The 17,891-nt window shown below is 40.2% G+C and overlaps 1 protein-coding gene across 4 annotated transcripts in view; it reads right to left on the bottom strand.

Annotated features, from left to right (window-relative positions):
• The window catches only part of LOC120417077 (homeobox protein abdominal-B), a 113,798-nt gene that overhangs the window by 27,967 nt on the left and 67,940 nt on the right, over positions 1 to 17,891 (bottom strand). For 3 of the 4 annotated variants that reach the window (XM_039579046.2, XM_039579045.2, XM_039579047.2), the window contains exons 2-3: positions 1,909 to 1,964; positions 486 to 537 (exon numbers count right to left, since the gene is read on the bottom strand). In XM_039579046.2, coding sequence (XP_039434980.1) covers positions 486 to 537; positions 1,909 to 1,964 — 108 coding nt within the window. Of the gene's footprint in view, positions 1 to 485; positions 538 to 1,908; positions 1,965 to 14,538; positions 14,577 to 17,891 lie in introns of those variants that run through there. The other variant, XM_052706426.1, reaches the window with a different exon arrangement.

The raw sequence follows: 17,891 nt of genomic DNA, 5'->3' as shown, positions 1-17,891 counted from the left end.
GATTTAATTTAGTGTGGAGATACACACAAAACATAAATTGTAACCCTTAACTCAAATTAGATACAGCATCTTGTCTTGCGGACTGTGTAAGAAACGTTTTTTAAAAATACGTTTCACGTTGCTTCAAAGCTTTGCATTTTTTAAGCAGTGAGAGTTGCAATTGAAGACACGTAAGTCTATCTTAAATTAGACGGTGGTAGGATTGGCGAGCAATTAGCGGGAAACTTTAATGAGTGAAAGGATGGAGACTCAGTTAACATTCATAATTAATTTTAATTGGAAGCTTTTGCAAGAAGACGCTTTACAGATCCTCTAAGAAATTTTAAAATTGAGTATTGAAACAAACTATTTCTAACTTCTTTTGCCTTATTAGATTTGCAATCGACCGTTTTGTCATCAGCAGGACGATATCTTTTGAGATTGTACAGTGTTCGCAGCTTATAATAAAATTCAATGTTTATTTAAGTTAGAAAATGTATAATTACCGTAAGCCGCACTGGCCAGAATACTGTTGCGCCCTAGTATGTTTGGTATGTTCTGAAAATAGAAATGAAACAGTTTTAGAACAGACACACACACACGCAATACATCTGGGTGAATTTCCTCTGCCGAGTTAGTTTTCCCAACGACACGAACGCACTCTTCAAATAGCGTCATTTCGCCCGCTAGCTGCGCTGTGTACCGCCCATCGAGAATGTCGTCTGGGTTCCACCCCGAGCTGACAGATGCCAGGTGCCAGCTGATTAACCGCGATGTTTGTTCTGTGCGCTCTTGAGCCACTCGAAGTTGTCGCTCGAAAGTGGTGGCCATGTTTTTCTTGCCCGAAAAAATGTTTCTTGTATAGATGTTGTGCATGTTTATTTTCAGCGTCGCCGCTGTGTCCCCAATTTTCCCAAACATTTCTCGTTGTACTTTATTAAATATTTTAAAATTCTCGACATGCTTTTGCTCTCCACAGCGACGACGACGACGACGACGTTCGTGGCCAAGACTTGAGACTTGTGACACAGCGAGGCAGAAAAGTGAAGGCATTGTAAGGCCATAAATTAAAACCCAGCGACACACACTCGACTCGACGTCGTTGCTGTGCTTCTAAAACTGGTGTTTCTGGCCGCCGCCATCACTGCTGCGATGCGAGAGCCGGTCTTGGCATTTTGCCCTCGCCGAGGCATGTCAGAGGAGTACGTGTTTTTTTCCTTCAACCGCGGGCAACCTGAAACCGCTTGTGTCCTTCGCCGAGAGTGTGTGATTCTGGTTTTTCAAGATATTCGAGTAGAAATCAGATAACACGGCGGGCTGACCAGAGTCGGGGCGATCCTTCTCGCGTGAAGCGGGTTTGAATGTTGGATAAAGTCGAGAAAATTATGCATTCAACGGCAGCGCTCGCGCGCTACATGCTGAGCCACGAACACTGCAATATACTTGGATATTTCCAGCTAAAACGCGACAACAATGTTGGCTCTCGCTGCTTTTATTCCATCGCGAAATGGAAAACTGTCACGCCGAGTTGAGCGAATTTTATGGCCGGCGCACATTTTGTTATACTTTTTGCACTCGCCGGCTGCTGCCGGCAGGGATCTGGGCCCCAAGCCAAGGACTGTGTCACCATCATCTTCAGCGCTGCTCCGGATTCTGGTCGTCGTCGTCGTCGTAATAACGGTATATTAACAATCAATGCATCGCCATGAGCCACCCAGAGTCCCCGTCCCGGAGAGGAGACTCGTAAAAAGCTTAATTGATTCATTAGCATCTGTTTTCCGCTCGATACCCTCGAACATCTCGACCAGCATCTCTCGGCTCGTGGACCGTTTCCAGACTCGACCATGTAATGGCGCAAAGGACGTCACTGCGCAGGACAGCTGCTGAGGTGCGTTCGTGTGTCGAGGGTTCACCGCCAGGTTCACTCACCTTCCTAATGATTAAATCACTCACTCTGAGCGACGGGTAGTGGTTGTCATTGTTTTCTGGAACGAAACGAAGCGAAAAAAAATATATGTAGCAGATTAGTGACGGCGCCAAGGATTCGGCGAAAGGCCAAAGTTTAACGCTTTGGGACTTGCCGAAAGGAGTTCGTAAATTATTTGCAATCTTATCAACCGTTGACCACCCGAGTTGGCGACTCAATTTTGCACCAACAACTTCACGCTTTACGAGCTTTAAATGATTCCAGTATCATCGTACTTATAATTTCAAGCCATACAAATTGAAGACAGTTTCTTCGACCTAAAAGCCAACTCCTAACGGACCCAAAAACAACTCCAGAATCGACTCCAGCCCCCGATAGTGGGCGCCCGATAAGGTAGCAGCAAAGTGAAAGAACCGAAAAGCAGTCTATATAAAATACAACAATAAAATCGGTTCCAAATCACCGACCCCGGAGAGTGACTTAATTTCGGCGTTCTCTGCGCGACACGATCGTAAAAACGCGCGCGACGTACTTATCTCCCATCTCGGGGACCCGGAATCCGGACGGCGGAGACAGAAGCCCGGGCTTCTGATCCGCTCCTCGGGGTTGTTTACATCAGTGTTGTCCTCGATGAACTTGTTTTCGGGGCGAAAAGAAAGTTGATCAATCTGGAACGAGTGGTTCCTGGCACAGTGGAATGCTTTCAAGGTTTATTTTTGACCAAAGATTTGATATTTCTTCAAACTACGTCTACTCGATTTAAAAACTCTGAACACATTTTATTTAAAAAGATGAGGCAAATTTCAAAAGTTTGAGATGAGCGAATGACAGTTTAACTGATATTCAGTGTCAAAACAGACTAAAAGAAAAAATATGTATGCTTAATGTAATACATAATGCACCATGCTTCTCCATGAATTTTAACATAAAATGGGTTAGAATAATTTTTCGTAGAATCACCCTCTACTGCCCAATTTTTTCGTTTTTTTCCGTGTTCAGAAGTCATTTTGAGCCATTTTTGTTCTACGAAAAATTTTACTTCTTTTGTTTTATGTTTTTCTTGTTTCATTTTTGCATTCCTCACTGAGGTTAGGCTATAATCGTGCTCTAAAAATTAACTTTTAACAGAAAGCTCGTAGACCACCCTTCAAGTATACCTATCGACTCAGAATTGAAAACTGAACAAATTTCTGTTTATTTATGTGACCAAAATTCTCACTGAGTTCTCTCAGCACTGGCTGCACCGATTTTTGTCAAACCAGTAAGATTCGATTTGGTTTAAGGTCCCATAAGTACTTATTGATTTTATAAAGTTTTGATAAGTAGTTCAAAAGTTATGTATAAATAGTAGTTTATGCAACAAGTTGCAAAAAGAAGATTTTTTCAGCACGAGTCGTACATTTATCCAACGAGGTTTACCAAGTTGGATAAATACGACGAGTGCTGAAAAAATCAAGTTTTGCAACAAGTTCCATACAACATTTTTTGCAATTCCGAAAAACACCCATTGAGTGAAATTTTAAGTCAAATTTTCATGTAAACCAAAACCAGAAAATATTGAAAAATGTTACTTTTCGATACTAGTGATGAAAAGTTCAACTTTTCAGCACCCATAACAGTGCTGAAAAGTAGTACTTTTCAGCCCTGAAGAAGAAAGGTATTAACTTTCCATTCTGTTATTCTTGGTAGGGAAAAGTAGGCCTTTTCGTTTCTCCAGAAGGACAGGAAAAGTTGACAGTTTCACATCGGAATTGCAAAAAAAAAATGTATTTTTGTATTCGTAGGGATATTAGATAAGTGGCCAGAAATCGACTCAAATACCATCATGTTATACATCGTTGGTTCGATAATCAAAAAACCTTTCCAAAGAGTCCTAAACATTGAGAATCTGGCTACCCTGTCTCATGTTATGGCCATTATGGCCATTATGGTCACATAAGTGATATTCTTGTACTTTTTTGAAGCCGGATCTCACTTAAATGTATTTAAACTATGTCCGGATCCATCATCCGACCTACCGTTGGTTAGGTAATCAAAACTTTCCAACGAGTCCAAAACATTGAAGATCTGGCAACCCTGTCTCGAGTTTTGACCTCTTAAGTGATATTTGTATACGTTTTTATTGCGGCTTTAAAAAAAAAACTAGATGAAATTTGTGTCCAAACCCATCGAATCGCCACTTGTTGGTAAAGAGTGGGGAAGGCATTAATCACATAGGTCGATCAAGTTAATTTTAGTATTCTAATTTGCATTTATCTTGTTGAGTTTATGTGTGTTTTTGGTAGTAATTGACCTATTCTGCCACATCCTATCATTAATTTTTGCCTATCTAATTTATCACTTTTCCATTTTTTTGCTTGTTTTTCACATTTTCTGCTATTAAAATGGCACCATTATCATTCAAATTGTAAAAAAATGAGAAGAGGCATAGTCTGGGACATAAGAAAAAATACTGCACACTTCTTTTAATTTAAAATATAGGAAATATTAGTAAAAACACAGCCAAAGTTGACCCCCAAAAACAGACATTTTTTTAAATCATTGGCACAGTCACATAAAACAAGTAAAACTTCCAACCCATAAATTTAAAAAAAAAAATAAGAATTCTTCTTTCCAATGCTTTTTTAAAAATCAAAAATTGGTTGAATAATGGATTTTTGGTGATTTTTTTTAAATCGAAGCCCGTCTAAAGGCGGGGTTGGGTTGTAAATGGTTAAAGAGGCGCTTGAATATCATTAAAAATCAACTCAGATATCTTAATTCCAAAAAGTATATATTGGTTTTCAAGTTTCAGCCAGATTTCAGACGATGACTTTGCATATTCAAAACATTTCTGTTTTCGTTCTCAGAATTTTTCGATTGCTCAAAACTGGTTGAATTCATAAAGAGTGTCCGATGTCTGCGAGGGTAAAAAGGCATAATTTGATTCCATTTCCAAAATAAATCTTTCCAAAACCAATCTCAGACGTCAATGTAGCAAACAAATCCTCCCAGAGCCACGACAAGCATTCGATCTCCCCACATGTGTTTACGAAATTAAATCCAGCTTTCGTAACACGCCAAACAGCGTCCACAGCACGTTCCACAACGACACATGTTCAATATTAACATCACACAAACATCCCCCTCACAGTTTAAAATAGAGAAAAACCGGTCCCCGAACACACGCCGAAAACGAGACAAGACCCCTTCATAGTCCAACCCAAGTGGAAAATTGGCAAAAAATAATTCAAATTCCCCCTATTTCGATTCGATTCCGTTCGATTGCAGCACAAACATTTGCTCTATCGATCGGGTTTAGTTTCCACCGGGAAATTCAATCACAAGAGGGTCAGAAAACCCTTCTTTCTGAAGCTCGTCGTCATGACGAGCCCTACATCTACCCCAGCTGTCAAATCGAAAAAAAATACCATCGCCCTAATCGGATTAGGTTTCACGTCGAATAATACCGTTTGTTGTTGTTTGGGACGCGACCATGCAACCGACCACGACGCCAACGCCAAATACCCCGGACGATGAAATCACTCCAGTTTCCTTGGCAAGATGGCGACGACGACGACGAGGGTGAACGCACCGCGGTAATCTTAATTTATTGAACAAATCTAAATGGATCCATTTTGTGTGAGAGAGAGTGTGTGCCGGACCGAACCGGGCAAGAGTTAATCCCATCATCCGTGCGGCCAGAGGCCAACAGCACAGGGGCTTAGCAAAGATCAAGCCGGATTGATTAATAAGCGTGGCGGCAGCAGGGTGGAGTTGTGGGATTTGTGGGGGTCGTTGTTTGGGGAAAGGACGCCACTATTGAGGGGGGAATGTAAGCCGCCCACGAGCGGCCACCGGATCAAATCGATTTTTCTACAGAAGAAGCTCTACTAGGGAATGAAAGAAGTTCTTTTAAAGTTGTGCATTTTCTGAAAATAATCTGATTTGAAAGTCCAAGCATATCTTAAACGAGTTTCGTAAGAATCTTCATAGAAGAGTTTCACTAAGCAATCACTGAGAGAGAAAATCGTAAGAGAACCGATCTCTCTTCTCACTTTTGCGAGATATCGCAAAAATGAAAGAATGAGATTGTTTCTGACATTTAAGTTGGAAAAGAAACTCTTCAAAGATGCCAAAACTCTTGCCAGCAATATTCAAATCATTGTCACCCCGGGAACAGCGGCACTGCTGGGAAATAAAGTTTGGCCCGACCCGAGGGAGGGCGAGTGTTTTGGAAAATTTTATTGACTTTTCAAGTGACGCCGGCCAAGCCAAAAGGGGGATGCGCCGTTATTTATGGCGAACGAAAATAAACAAAAACATGAAACCGGGGAAAAGTTTCTTGCAATCAATAGTTGGGTAGAACGCGCTGAACGCGTTCCCTCCTTTTGCTTGTTTTTCTGCGGGGAAAGTTGGATGCTGGGAAGATTTGGTTCTCCGGCGTGCCAGAGACGCATTCAAGGGGGTTTGAAGAACTCGATTGGAAATGTGAGGAGTTCGACCCTGAACCAAACTCGACCGGATTGTGTGAATACATCCCAAACTCCCAACACAATACACAAAGGGAGAGGAGAAAAGCAGCAGAACACAGAGGCCATTTCGACGAGATGCTGACAAAGAAACTCTGGTTTTTGTTGGAACACGAGAAGGGCTTTCTCGGGGAGAACCTCGAGAGTTGTGCGTGTGCGCCAAGAATCCGACGACGATGGCATCGCCCTCGAAAACGAGTTTTGTTCCCGCCACGCCACGAACTCCAGATCTCCGATATGGAAATGCGATTCCGTAGAAATGCCGAACGAATCGCCTCCAATACTAATGAATTTAAATTTGAATATCTCGCCCGAGACCGGGCTCGGATCTCGCCACGGACAATGAAGAAACATTCATGCCGTGTAGAATTTGCTCGATTCTGAACAGCCAAACCAATTCAGGATGATTTACGACGCATTTCTCCGTGCTCCGTTTCTGATAAACAACCCTCCCGGTCCAAAAACAACATGGCCGAAGAAAGGCAGGTCATCTGCCGTTGTCGTCTACCTGAAGTACGCGCGCTCTCTTCATCAGTTCTGGAAAAAGGACCCACACGAAAAAATAAAACATCATCATTAACATGCACCAGGCCCTTTTGCTCTCTCAGCCGTCACTGCGCTTGTTGTCGCACATCGAATTTATTACCGAAAACTCGGCAGATGTGGACGGGCCAAGCTGGAAGCGAAAATGTCTACCGTGTAATTAGGCAGATGATGAAGCCCAGTGAAAGCGCGTTATCGTAAATTTCAGGGCCCAAACTTGTTTTCGGTTATATTTCTTCATTAAGCAGCAGACCAGAGTCAATTACCTGGGACCTGGGACGACGTCGATTCCTGCTCAATGAAGCACCACCGAGGCGTTATCATCGAGAGAGCACCTTGGGCTCGATCCCGCCCCGAATGCCAACACCCGTTTTAACATTCAGCGCGAATTTCCAGTTGACTTCTTTATTTATTCCAGTTTTTTTTTCGCTTGCCGTGCAATTTTAACGACCCCATCTGTGGGAGGCAACAAAAAAAAAGAACAGTCGTCAACGCACAGCCAAGACATGGAAAACACAAGTTCGTTATTCCGAAAACATGCCTTTCGGTGAACCACTTTCGGAATAACAAATTTTTCAACCAACTTTACATAACTCTGCGCAGTGAGAGGTGTTTCACATGAAAATGGCGATTTTGTGCAAATTAGCCGAATTTAAAACACCAAGCGTCTCCATCACATTTCTACAGCGCAAAACTTGTACGAAACTCAAACTTATTACTCAAAATTGGGTCAAGCACCCCCAGGGAGCATAGATATAATCTTTAATATTCATGTCGAATTCGCACGCGTCAAAATTTGAATGCAAGGAAACCGGGGGCGGGAGCACTTCCTGTCAAACAGTGGCCGCCCCCTCGGGGCAAACACCGGGAGCTGTGTGACACAACACGAAATTCCAACATGCAAGCGACACGGCACCAATTACAAATTCTGGGCACAGGCTGGGGATGAACGTTGTCGAAAAAAGATGGCTCGACACGGTGGCGGCCATATTTTTGAGCTTTTGAGACAGGGATGGGAAATTGCTCAAAAAATATCATAGTTACTCTTCAATTTTCAATAAAGATCATGAGAGAGTAAAGACTCAAATTTTACTGTATGAATAATGCTCATGCCAAGCAGGGTTGCCAGCTAACAATTACAAAAATCAGCCAAGTACCCAAAAACATCTGGCAGATGAAAATCTAACTACTATGATGATGGTAAAACATAATTCAATTAAAAAGCTCGTAAAATTCTGATGTTAAGGGTACATAGCAACCAAGGAAGTTGTTGTCTTCTTTTTCAAAAATTGTTGAACTTACAGACCCAATCCGGAAATAATTTGATTATATAAATTGACAAACTTTGTTGTAAATCTTTATGGAAATAGTAGCTTAGGTTTTGAATAAAAAAATATATTGATATTTCTCGTAGTTGAGAAGATACTACTGTAGTAAAAATCTGGGTTTAAATGCTCTGGTTGATGTGCACCGTTAATTCCTTTTTGGCTTCCAAAATTTTGAATTTAAAATGTAATAATAACTAAATTTTTCGATTTTCAAATAAACTCATTCATTTGGATCCAAAAAATCTATCAAAATCGGACACAGATAATAATAAATCTTTATTCTGGCTGCAAAACTTGAAAAGTCTGGCATTCCCAGACCAGATGGCAACCCTGATTGTTAAATCGTTAAAACAGAACTACCGAATCATGATAGAATCAAGATAGAATTAAGATAGCCCGTACTGTAAAGTTACATACTCGATATGTCAAAGATCGTGGGATCGGAGGTCACTTTTTCGTTTGACACTTTTTTAGTTTGTACCCCGTTGGTTGGTAAAAGTCAAACTTAAAGTGACGAACTGTCACTTTTTACACGGCGCTCACGCACACTATCAAAACAAACGTTTGGTAGTATGTGTGAACTCCGTGTAAAAAGGGTGTCAAACTAAAAAGTGACCCCGTTCGTTTGACAACAGTTGGTGTCAAACCATCGGGGTTTGAGTGTACTACTGTTGTACTTTACAGACTCGATTCGAAGGCCTCAGAAAAACTTCGGATAATCGAAAAAAAAGTAATTTTTTATGGTCAAACTTAAACTATTCTAAAATGATTTAGAATTTTTAAGTCTAAGATGGCGGTGATAACATATTGAAAAAAAGATAACTTTCAAAGGCAATCAAATAGTCAACTTTGACTAAAATTGGGTCATAGAACTCGAAGTGCTATTGGATAATCGAACTTCGGATAATCAAAACATCGGACATCTGGACTGTAATAAAATTTGAAAACATCAAACTAACAAAAATAAAGAAATTTCCCATCGCTGGCCAAAAGTTTTCCAAAGTATCGAATTAAAGAGAGTTGCTTATGGGACAAAATTTGATTTTCAGAACATGTCTGTCGATTTTTGATTCATAGATTTACGACGGATAGACTCTTAGTCGTGACTGATGGCTTATTGGAAAATGTCTTCTAAAACTTCTTGTTGTAAGGTACAACCTGCAGCACGACTTCAATCTAATTAGCCACACTGATCTCCAAAACCCCAGAAGTTATAAAAACCCCTCAGACACATTGTAGGAATCAACTGATCGAACTCGGTAGCGTTAACGATCGCCCAAAATCAGATTAACGACCAACAGAGACTCGGCCCCGTGATCGTCAGCAATCAGAAGCGTTGATAAGCGCGCGCGTTATTAAGAATGCAACTGCGTCGACGTCCTGTTCGATCTCCGCGAAGATTTTCGACCGTCTCCACATGTAATGGCGGTCCCTCACCATTCGGTCGTAAAATCCCAATAAAACTCACTTGATCGTTTGCCAAGTGAAATTCTGGCCGATTTTCTCCGCTCGCTTTGGCAACTTGTTAACTTTTGGTCAACCAAATTAATTTAGTTTCGCTTTTCGGCGCAGAATCGAAATTATTGTCACGCGTTTGCGCTGATTGCTGAAAAAACAGTCGATGAAAGATGCCGCCGCCGCGATCGATCGACGCCCCTTTGATGAATCTTGATTTTAATGGCTCTTCAACACGTTTCGATCAATTCGGTTCAATGAACAGTCGCGCTCCGAGTTCGGCTGGATTCAATCGAGAAGAATCCATTACTTGACGCGGCCAGCAATTTAATGCTCAAAAGCAATGCGGAATCGACTCCAAGTCCCTCGGACGTCATCTCACACGGCTTCAATTAACTTTTGCACACGATCCCTTCTTCGTCTTCCTCATTCCAACGGAAAAGCCCCGGGGCGTGTAAGTACAATTTTCCATTATTTTTACGACCTTCGTCATCGTCGTCGTCATGTCGACGGTGCCTCGTTCCCAGCGACCTCCTCGCCGTCCCCGCCGTTGGGTTTGCCCAAGAGATGTGCACTCTACCGAGCAATCTTAATTAATCAAGAATTTACATAAGCGCAGAAGGAAATTGAAGCCAATCTTAGATCTCCCCCTCTCGATTCAGTTTTCGTGCGCTTTGAACGAGGGTGGAAAACTTTCCGAAACTTTTCCTCCTCGTGAACATCTTGCGGAGCATCCACGTCAGAGTTCCAAAATGGCTTCCAACGCGCAAAAGGAAACGATAATCTCGTTTCCTCACTGATAAAAATCATCGCGCCATGAAATTACAAACAAATGCTGGCACAGCCTCTAGGATCTCCCTTTTTCCGCTCCGAAAATCTCGATATCCTGTGAGCAGAAGAAAAGTGCTGACGAACGGCATAAACAACATCCGCCGAAAAAAAAGGAAAAGCCAGCATCCGCAGGGGATTTCCACTTTCCCGGAACGATTCGTTCCGCGTCGAAAACCTCCCGGCGAAATTTAAATCCTGCGCTTCAGTTTTTGTACCTTCTTGAAGCCGCCTTGAGGCTGCGTCTTCTTCCTTCACGGATGAGGTGATTCACGTTCGAAAATGGAGAGATGCCTTTTTTTCTTGTTCGAGAAGGGTGGGAAATTCAGCCTGCCAAGAATAAGTGGACCAATTTTGAAAATTAATCTATTCTCTTCTCGTGTTACAGAGCGCTGGAGGAAAAGGAAAGATAAACTGGGAAACAAACCAATTTGGGACGGCGGCGTCGGCGTCGGCGAATGGAACAACACAGGCACAAGACAATGTTTCGGGGAGTGCTTTTCTACATAATTTATGGGAAACCTATACCGGGAAAGTTTCCGACATCTTCGGCTGTGTTTTGTGTTGAGGCTTTGTTTCTAGCTGAAAATGGATCAAGGTTGGCACAGGCAGCATCTTTCGTCGGTGCCATTTGCCGAACGAATATCGATTTTTCATGCTCAGTTTGTTGCCATTTTAGAAGGTTTGTTTGGCTTTGACAAAACAACATTAAAATAACTTTTTTCAATCCCAAGAAAGTTGTTTAATACATTTTTTTGCAATTCCGTCGTGAAACTACTTACTTTTCCTGTCATTCTTGAACGACGAAATAGCCTACTTTTCTGTACCAAAAATAACAGAATCGAATAGCAACACTTTTCAAAATAAATGCTGAAAAGTTCTACTTTTCAGCACTGAAATGGGTGCTGAAAAGTTAAACTTTTCAGCACTTGTTTCGAAAAGTAACACTTTTCAACATTTTTTTGATTCAAACGATTCATCGACAAAATACATGAAAATTTGACATAAAATTTCACTCAATGGGTGTTTTTCGGAATTGCAAAAAATGTTGTATGGAACTCATTGCAAAACTTGATTTTTTCAGCACTCTTCGTATTTATCCAACTCGGTGAACCTCGTTGGATAAATGTACGACTCGTGCTGAAAAAATCCTCTTTTTGCAACTTGTTGCATAAACTACTATTAACAAATTTATAACGAAACCTACAATTTGTAATGCATGGCTTCCACAAAATGAGATTTTTCCAGAGCGAGTTGAGTTCTGCTGAGTTGGATAAATACGCCGAGTGCTGAAAAAATCGAGAAATGCAATTTGGTGTATTGCTCAACCACAACTGGATTAACTTTTCAAAATAGTAGTTTATGAAACATGAATATTTTGTCAGCACGAGTTGTATATTTACGCAACGAGGATCACAAAGTTGCATAAATAGGATGAGTGATGAAAAAATCAAGTTTTGCAATGATTTGTATAGAAAAGTATCACTTTTCGATTCTGTTATTTTATTAAAGAAAAGTAGGCCGTTCTCGATGAAGTTGTAAAAATGAATTTTCAAAAAAACGAATTTCTACGCGTTGACGTCCAAGCGTATGGTTAAAACAAGGAAGGCGTCGTCATTATGTGTATGTGTGATCCAATCCAATACCCGCTAACCGGTAGCGAAATTATGGGAAAGTATAATTTGTATCAGATTTTGTATATGCCGAATTCTGATACAACTTATCTCAGTCCCAGGTATAAGGTGGTGATAGCCCTCGCGCTGCTTCCAACGACCCATTTCAGTATGGCAGAGATCCTAGCGGCCCAATTCCAAGGTCGTTGGGCATTGCCCGGCCCCGCCTTAACATAGAAGCAAGCACCAGACGGATCCTTGATCTATCTTAAGACTCCCAATCCCTTCAGGCAAATCAGGGATCAGAGCATATTTAAGGGGTTACATACATGTATATCGGCAAAAAAGTCAGAGGTTAGTAAGAGCACACACTTCAACTTTTTTTTTAATTCTTTTTTTCATGGCATTAAAATATACATTTTCACCTACTTTCAAAACAAATTTGAAGATATTTGGTTGCATCGTTGCCGAGATATAGCAATTTCAAATTAGCAGTTTCAAAAAACGGGTGCCACGATATCTCAACACTGTCTTGACCAAATCGGCTCAAAATTTTGGTGAAGACTCGTTAAACCGATTCCGTGTGCATGACGAAGCCCGATTTTCAAAAAGTTTAAATAAAAAAAAGATAAAAAAAATAAAAAATAAAAATAATTTTGTGTTTTTCATATCAAAAAACGTTAGTTTTTGATTTTTGTATTTTTTTAAAAAGCAAATTTTAAAAATTGGGCTGCGTCATGCACATGGGATACATCTTGAGAGTATTCACCAAAAATTTCAGCCAATTTGGTCCATCCCATCTCGAGATATCGTGGCACCCGTAAATCAACTCGGGGTTTAGATAAAAACGCCAACAAAGATTGACAGTCCGCTTTGCGCATGGCAAAATTTTAAGCTTAAATCGTCTCTTACTCAGTTTAATCATGAAATATCTTCATGAAACTTTCAGGAGTTATTAATAATCATCTTTTGAGTGGATTTATCATATATTCTGTAATATAAAATTTTGAGATTTTCTACATGTATGTAACCCCTTAATATGAGAAGAATACAACATGTTTTATAACCTTCAGATGGCCGACTGGTTAGAGTCCCAGACCATCAATCCAAAGGTGTGAGTTCGAATCCCACCTGATTCTGTTTCGTTTTTGTTCATATTCAAAGTTCCAATTCCTGATTCCAAATTTCAATGGTACCGACCGGGATTTGATCCCTGAACCTTCTACTTGTGAAGCAGAAGAACAAGGAAGGCGTCGTAATTATAGAACTATAATACACATAAAATTACGAAGTCTCAAAACCTGTGAACTTGTGATAATAAACAGACTATTTAGTTTCTCGAGGATGATACGAAAAAAGACTATTTATCATAATTCAGGTTTTTAAAATCAATTTGAATTTGATTTGATTTATATTTGCGTAAAATGTTGTATCTTTTGATGCTTAGAAGTATTTGAAATATTGTTATTTTACTGCTGGGCCTTTTCAATAATTTTGATGATTTTTCCCGTGCTTTTTCATTCAGAAATTGCATGCAATATGTATACAAACTTCGAAGAAAATTCGGCCTGTCTTATTATTATTATTTTGCTTTGAAAAATAAAAAATTACGTGGATATTTCCTTTGACGGCTAGATGATTTAAACAAACGCTTTTTTAGAAATTATCAAAAATTGAAAAACGAAAATTTCCGTATTTTGAAGTGAACGGATTGGTTGAAATTTTATCTGGTGTTTTTAAAACATTTTTATTTGTTTAAATGTCTGAACTACTTGAATGACATCTCAATGAAGTTTGTCAAAACGAAATATCTCTATCATATTCAAACAATTAAACCATCTCGAATCGATCCCAAAAAGAAAAACAAAACCCCCGAAGCCGACTAGAAGCAAATTAAATTATATAACAAATTTCAACAAGTTAATCGATAACCTCGCTTCCAGGAACCGATCCCAACCCCGGTCGAAGGCCACAGCCCGGCTGGCACGGTGTAAAATATTAAAAAAAGAGAAAGATCTAAATTAAACATTTTATTCAAAACTGCCACATAAATTCCCATTAAAAGAAACAACACACGAGAAAAACCGACGGGGGATTCACTTGACTTGCTTCAGAGTCGATGGGAAACAACCTCTCGCCGCTCGAAAAGTTGCCCAAGGGAAGGTAGAAAAACTAATTCAAGCTTTGTGTGACTAACATACACACGTCGACGAGGGAGACACTGTAGAAAATTGAAACCGACCGAACGAAAAAAATGGGAGGGTATAAATGGAACGAGAAGATAACAGAAGACGGCGCAGAAAAAAACTGAAAAAAATAAAAAAGTATCTGAAACACATATGTAATTTTCTTACTTCTTTTCATATTTAATTTTTCCTCCTCGTTGTCTCTACAGTCTAGAAGAGGAAGAAAAAGAGAAAGAAAACCAGAGTCAAGAGGCAAGAATATAGATAAAACATAAAACAAGAAAAAAACTAAAACGAGGGAAGAAAAGCGGTTCACAATACCACTCCCCGGGTCTCCGGTTGGAACAGAAGAGAAGGTTGAAAAAAAAACTTGGCTCGAGGGGGAAAAAAAAGCTCGCCAGGCAACTCGCAGCTCACCGCTCGCTCGATTGTTCATTTACATTTAAATTTATCTCGAAACCCGGCAAGCGAATGTGAAACGTGGCTCTCGAAGAAAAAAAAAAAACAAAAAAAAACAAGTCGAAAATTTCCCCCGATAAGCTGGTTCCTGCTGGAGTTTGAGTTGAGCTCAGAAAAGAAGAAGAAAAAAATCTAGATAAAAAAAATGTTGACCTTCGTTTCACTTTGCTCACTTCTTGGTTTTGTTTAATTTATGCACCTGCAGAAAGCTCTCTCGCGCGCAAGAGATAGAGAGAAGGACCTCTTGCGATAATGAAGTGGGCAAACTGGTCGCTTGATGATTCCATTATCTAAATGAATTTCCATTTTTTCGGGGCAGGACTTGCGGCAGCTGTCACGCATCGAAAAGTATTGGAATTTGGTGATAAATATTAAGTTTCTTCGGTTCAATTGATAAACAATATTTAAGCTGATTATTTTGTCTAAATACTGCTTAAATATTGTTTGAGAATCCAAAGGTCGTCGGTTCGAATCCTGGGGTGGACGGACCTTGGAATAAAACGAGGTTTGGGTGCCCATTCAAGCCTTTGGACTGCTAGGTTCGAGCAGAATCTTTCCATAGTGACCACAAAAGACCCGTGGGTCGTTAAAGTGGATGGTTTGTTTATGTAGGTATTTAGATAGTTTTGCACCTTCAATTTTCAAAATATTTTTAAAATCTTTTGGAATCTTTTTGACTAGTTTCCATGACTTCAATTTGCCAAGCCCTTTGGAGAATAAAATAATACTCAGGCACGGGTAATCGGGACCAAAACGATGACAAATTAAGAATGAAACTCAAATTTGAAGTGCTGATCAAGGAAGCATCATAACTTGTAAATATCATAGAAAATAGAACAGATATAATTTTTTAATGCAGTCCAGACTCGAATATCTAAGGTCCACTTTGCATAGCTTTATTGTGGCTCTATAATTTTAAATATTACCCCAAAAATGTTCTAAAGTGATCTGGAAGTGTTTTATCCATGATGACAGCTGCCATCTGACGATAAATTACAGATTTCTGCTGAAAACTCCTTTCAGAATAATAACAAATAGGTTATAAAATTCAATGAATTTAATCTTTCCAGGGAAAAAGGATTTCTTGACCACCGTATTAACAGTTGCTGGTCAAAGTTAGGAAATTATATGTTTTGTTTCAAAATACAAATATCTTGAATTAGTCGGCAAAAAATTTAGTTCAAGAACTCTTTTAATTTGATCAAAATTACCTACATTAAACCATGTTTGAGCGTTACTAAGTGCATCGCAACGCAACAATCATCATAAAATCCAATCAATCCAGTTCAAGTGCAACCACTTAGGTTTTACGATCTGAAATCATTCCAGAGCGGCGGCGGCCCACACTGCACCCTGATTGAACCACCAATTTGCATAAAGCATCCTTCCAGACCCAACCACGGACTGTCTCATAGAATTCCACCAGCAAACCTTCATTTTATGCACAAAACATGCAAATCGCTAATCAACAGATGAAAGGCGAATAATACCTTTTACGACCTTATAATTGACTTCCATATTAATTGAAAACTTAATTTTGTCCACGTTTCTCCACATTTTTTCTCGTGGTCAGTCCTGTTTTGCCACCGCGGTGAGTCTTTCGTGGCGACGACATCTTCTTTTGATGCCAAGCCGCGGTCGCGGCGGCGGCCATCATCTAATAATCGGCAGCCATCGCGACTGCCCAGAGCGAGACTTCCAGATGGGCAGCAGCAGCAGCAGCAATAATAAACGGTGATTTACGGCCGCCTAGTTAAAATGTCAAATGATATCTTCTTTAATATTTTCGATACTGATGCCGTTGTTGCTTCTGGCGATTCGAAGAGTCAAGTCAAAGTTCTAATGGACACGAAGCCCACGGAAATGTATTCAAATTGATAAACAAAATAGCTGTTGATTAGATCGTCGGGTTTTATTTTTTCTCCTTTTTTTGTATTTTTATAGCATTAATTGATCCAAGATATACTCGGCAATGATTGGCATCAACTCAAAACTGGATGCTCTACATTGTAGCAGAAAAGTGCCAATTGTCAAGCCCATGTAAATAAATTACCACTTAATTAGCGCTTAATTATCGTCCTCCCTTCACGGTAGTACTTTATGATAATTTCCCATAATTTTTACAACCATTCATGCTGTAATAAAATTGAATCAAACAAAAATTGATAATCACACACACGCTCCCGGTCTCTTCGTCACCGCCGCCACCTATCGGCGACCCCTCGTAAACGGCTCTTTTACGAGGGTTTCAAAAAGTTTATGGTTTGTTTGGCTGACGCTTTTTTATATGACTTTATGCGATCTAACACCACGTAACCACGCACACTCAAAGTCACTGCCACTGCTATCTAAAACACCACCCGAAAAAAAGAAGGAAGTCAACAACCAGCATAACCCGGCGGGAAAAGCTATGAGAACCGGACAACAGCCCGGTGGAAAATCTTCCGACGTTGACTCTCTTTTCTTTTCTGCCCGAGCAAAAACATTTTGTAAAACAATAAAAATTATGAGCTTTTATGGGCATGTCGCCCGGGCCTGGCCATACGCTCATTCTTTTAACTCTGGTTTTGGCTCGCGATTTTACTCACTCACAAGAAGACCAAAGCTCGTAACCATAAAAATTTCATTGTTGTCTCTCATACGGTCTCCTCGTCGTTTATAGAGCCCCCAGACTCCACCGAGGGAGAAGAAACAGACAACACTCACACCCCCTCTCCAAACGTCACATTAACGGTCGGAGATAATTGTTAACAAATTATAAAAAGTGAGTCAAGAGTGAAGAGTTGTTTATTGAATTATGCTACCGTCTAATGGCTTCATTCAGCAGCAGCAAACGACGACCTCCCTCCCCCAAAACAGTTGTTGTGGCGCGGCGGCCGCCATTTTATTACTTTTTTGTAAACACTAATAAATGCAATTCATTTCGCTTCCTCGGATTTCCCGGTCGTCGTATTCCGGAGACTGCTGGCCGTTGCGGCGAAAAAAAAGAGTGCCAAAGGTCATAAAATCGATATTATGTGTCACCCGACGACGACGACGACCAAAAGGAGCATAATGAACGA

The sequence above is a fragment of the Culex pipiens genome, chromosome 1 (genome assembly GCF_016801865.2).
Source record: "Culex pipiens pallens isolate TS chromosome 1, TS_CPP_V2, whole genome shotgun sequence".
Taxonomy (NCBI): domain Eukaryota; kingdom Metazoa; phylum Arthropoda; class Insecta; order Diptera; family Culicidae; genus Culex; species Culex pipiens.
Note: the sequence above shows the minus strand (reverse complement) of the source record. Positions and strands in the feature narration are given on the sequence as shown.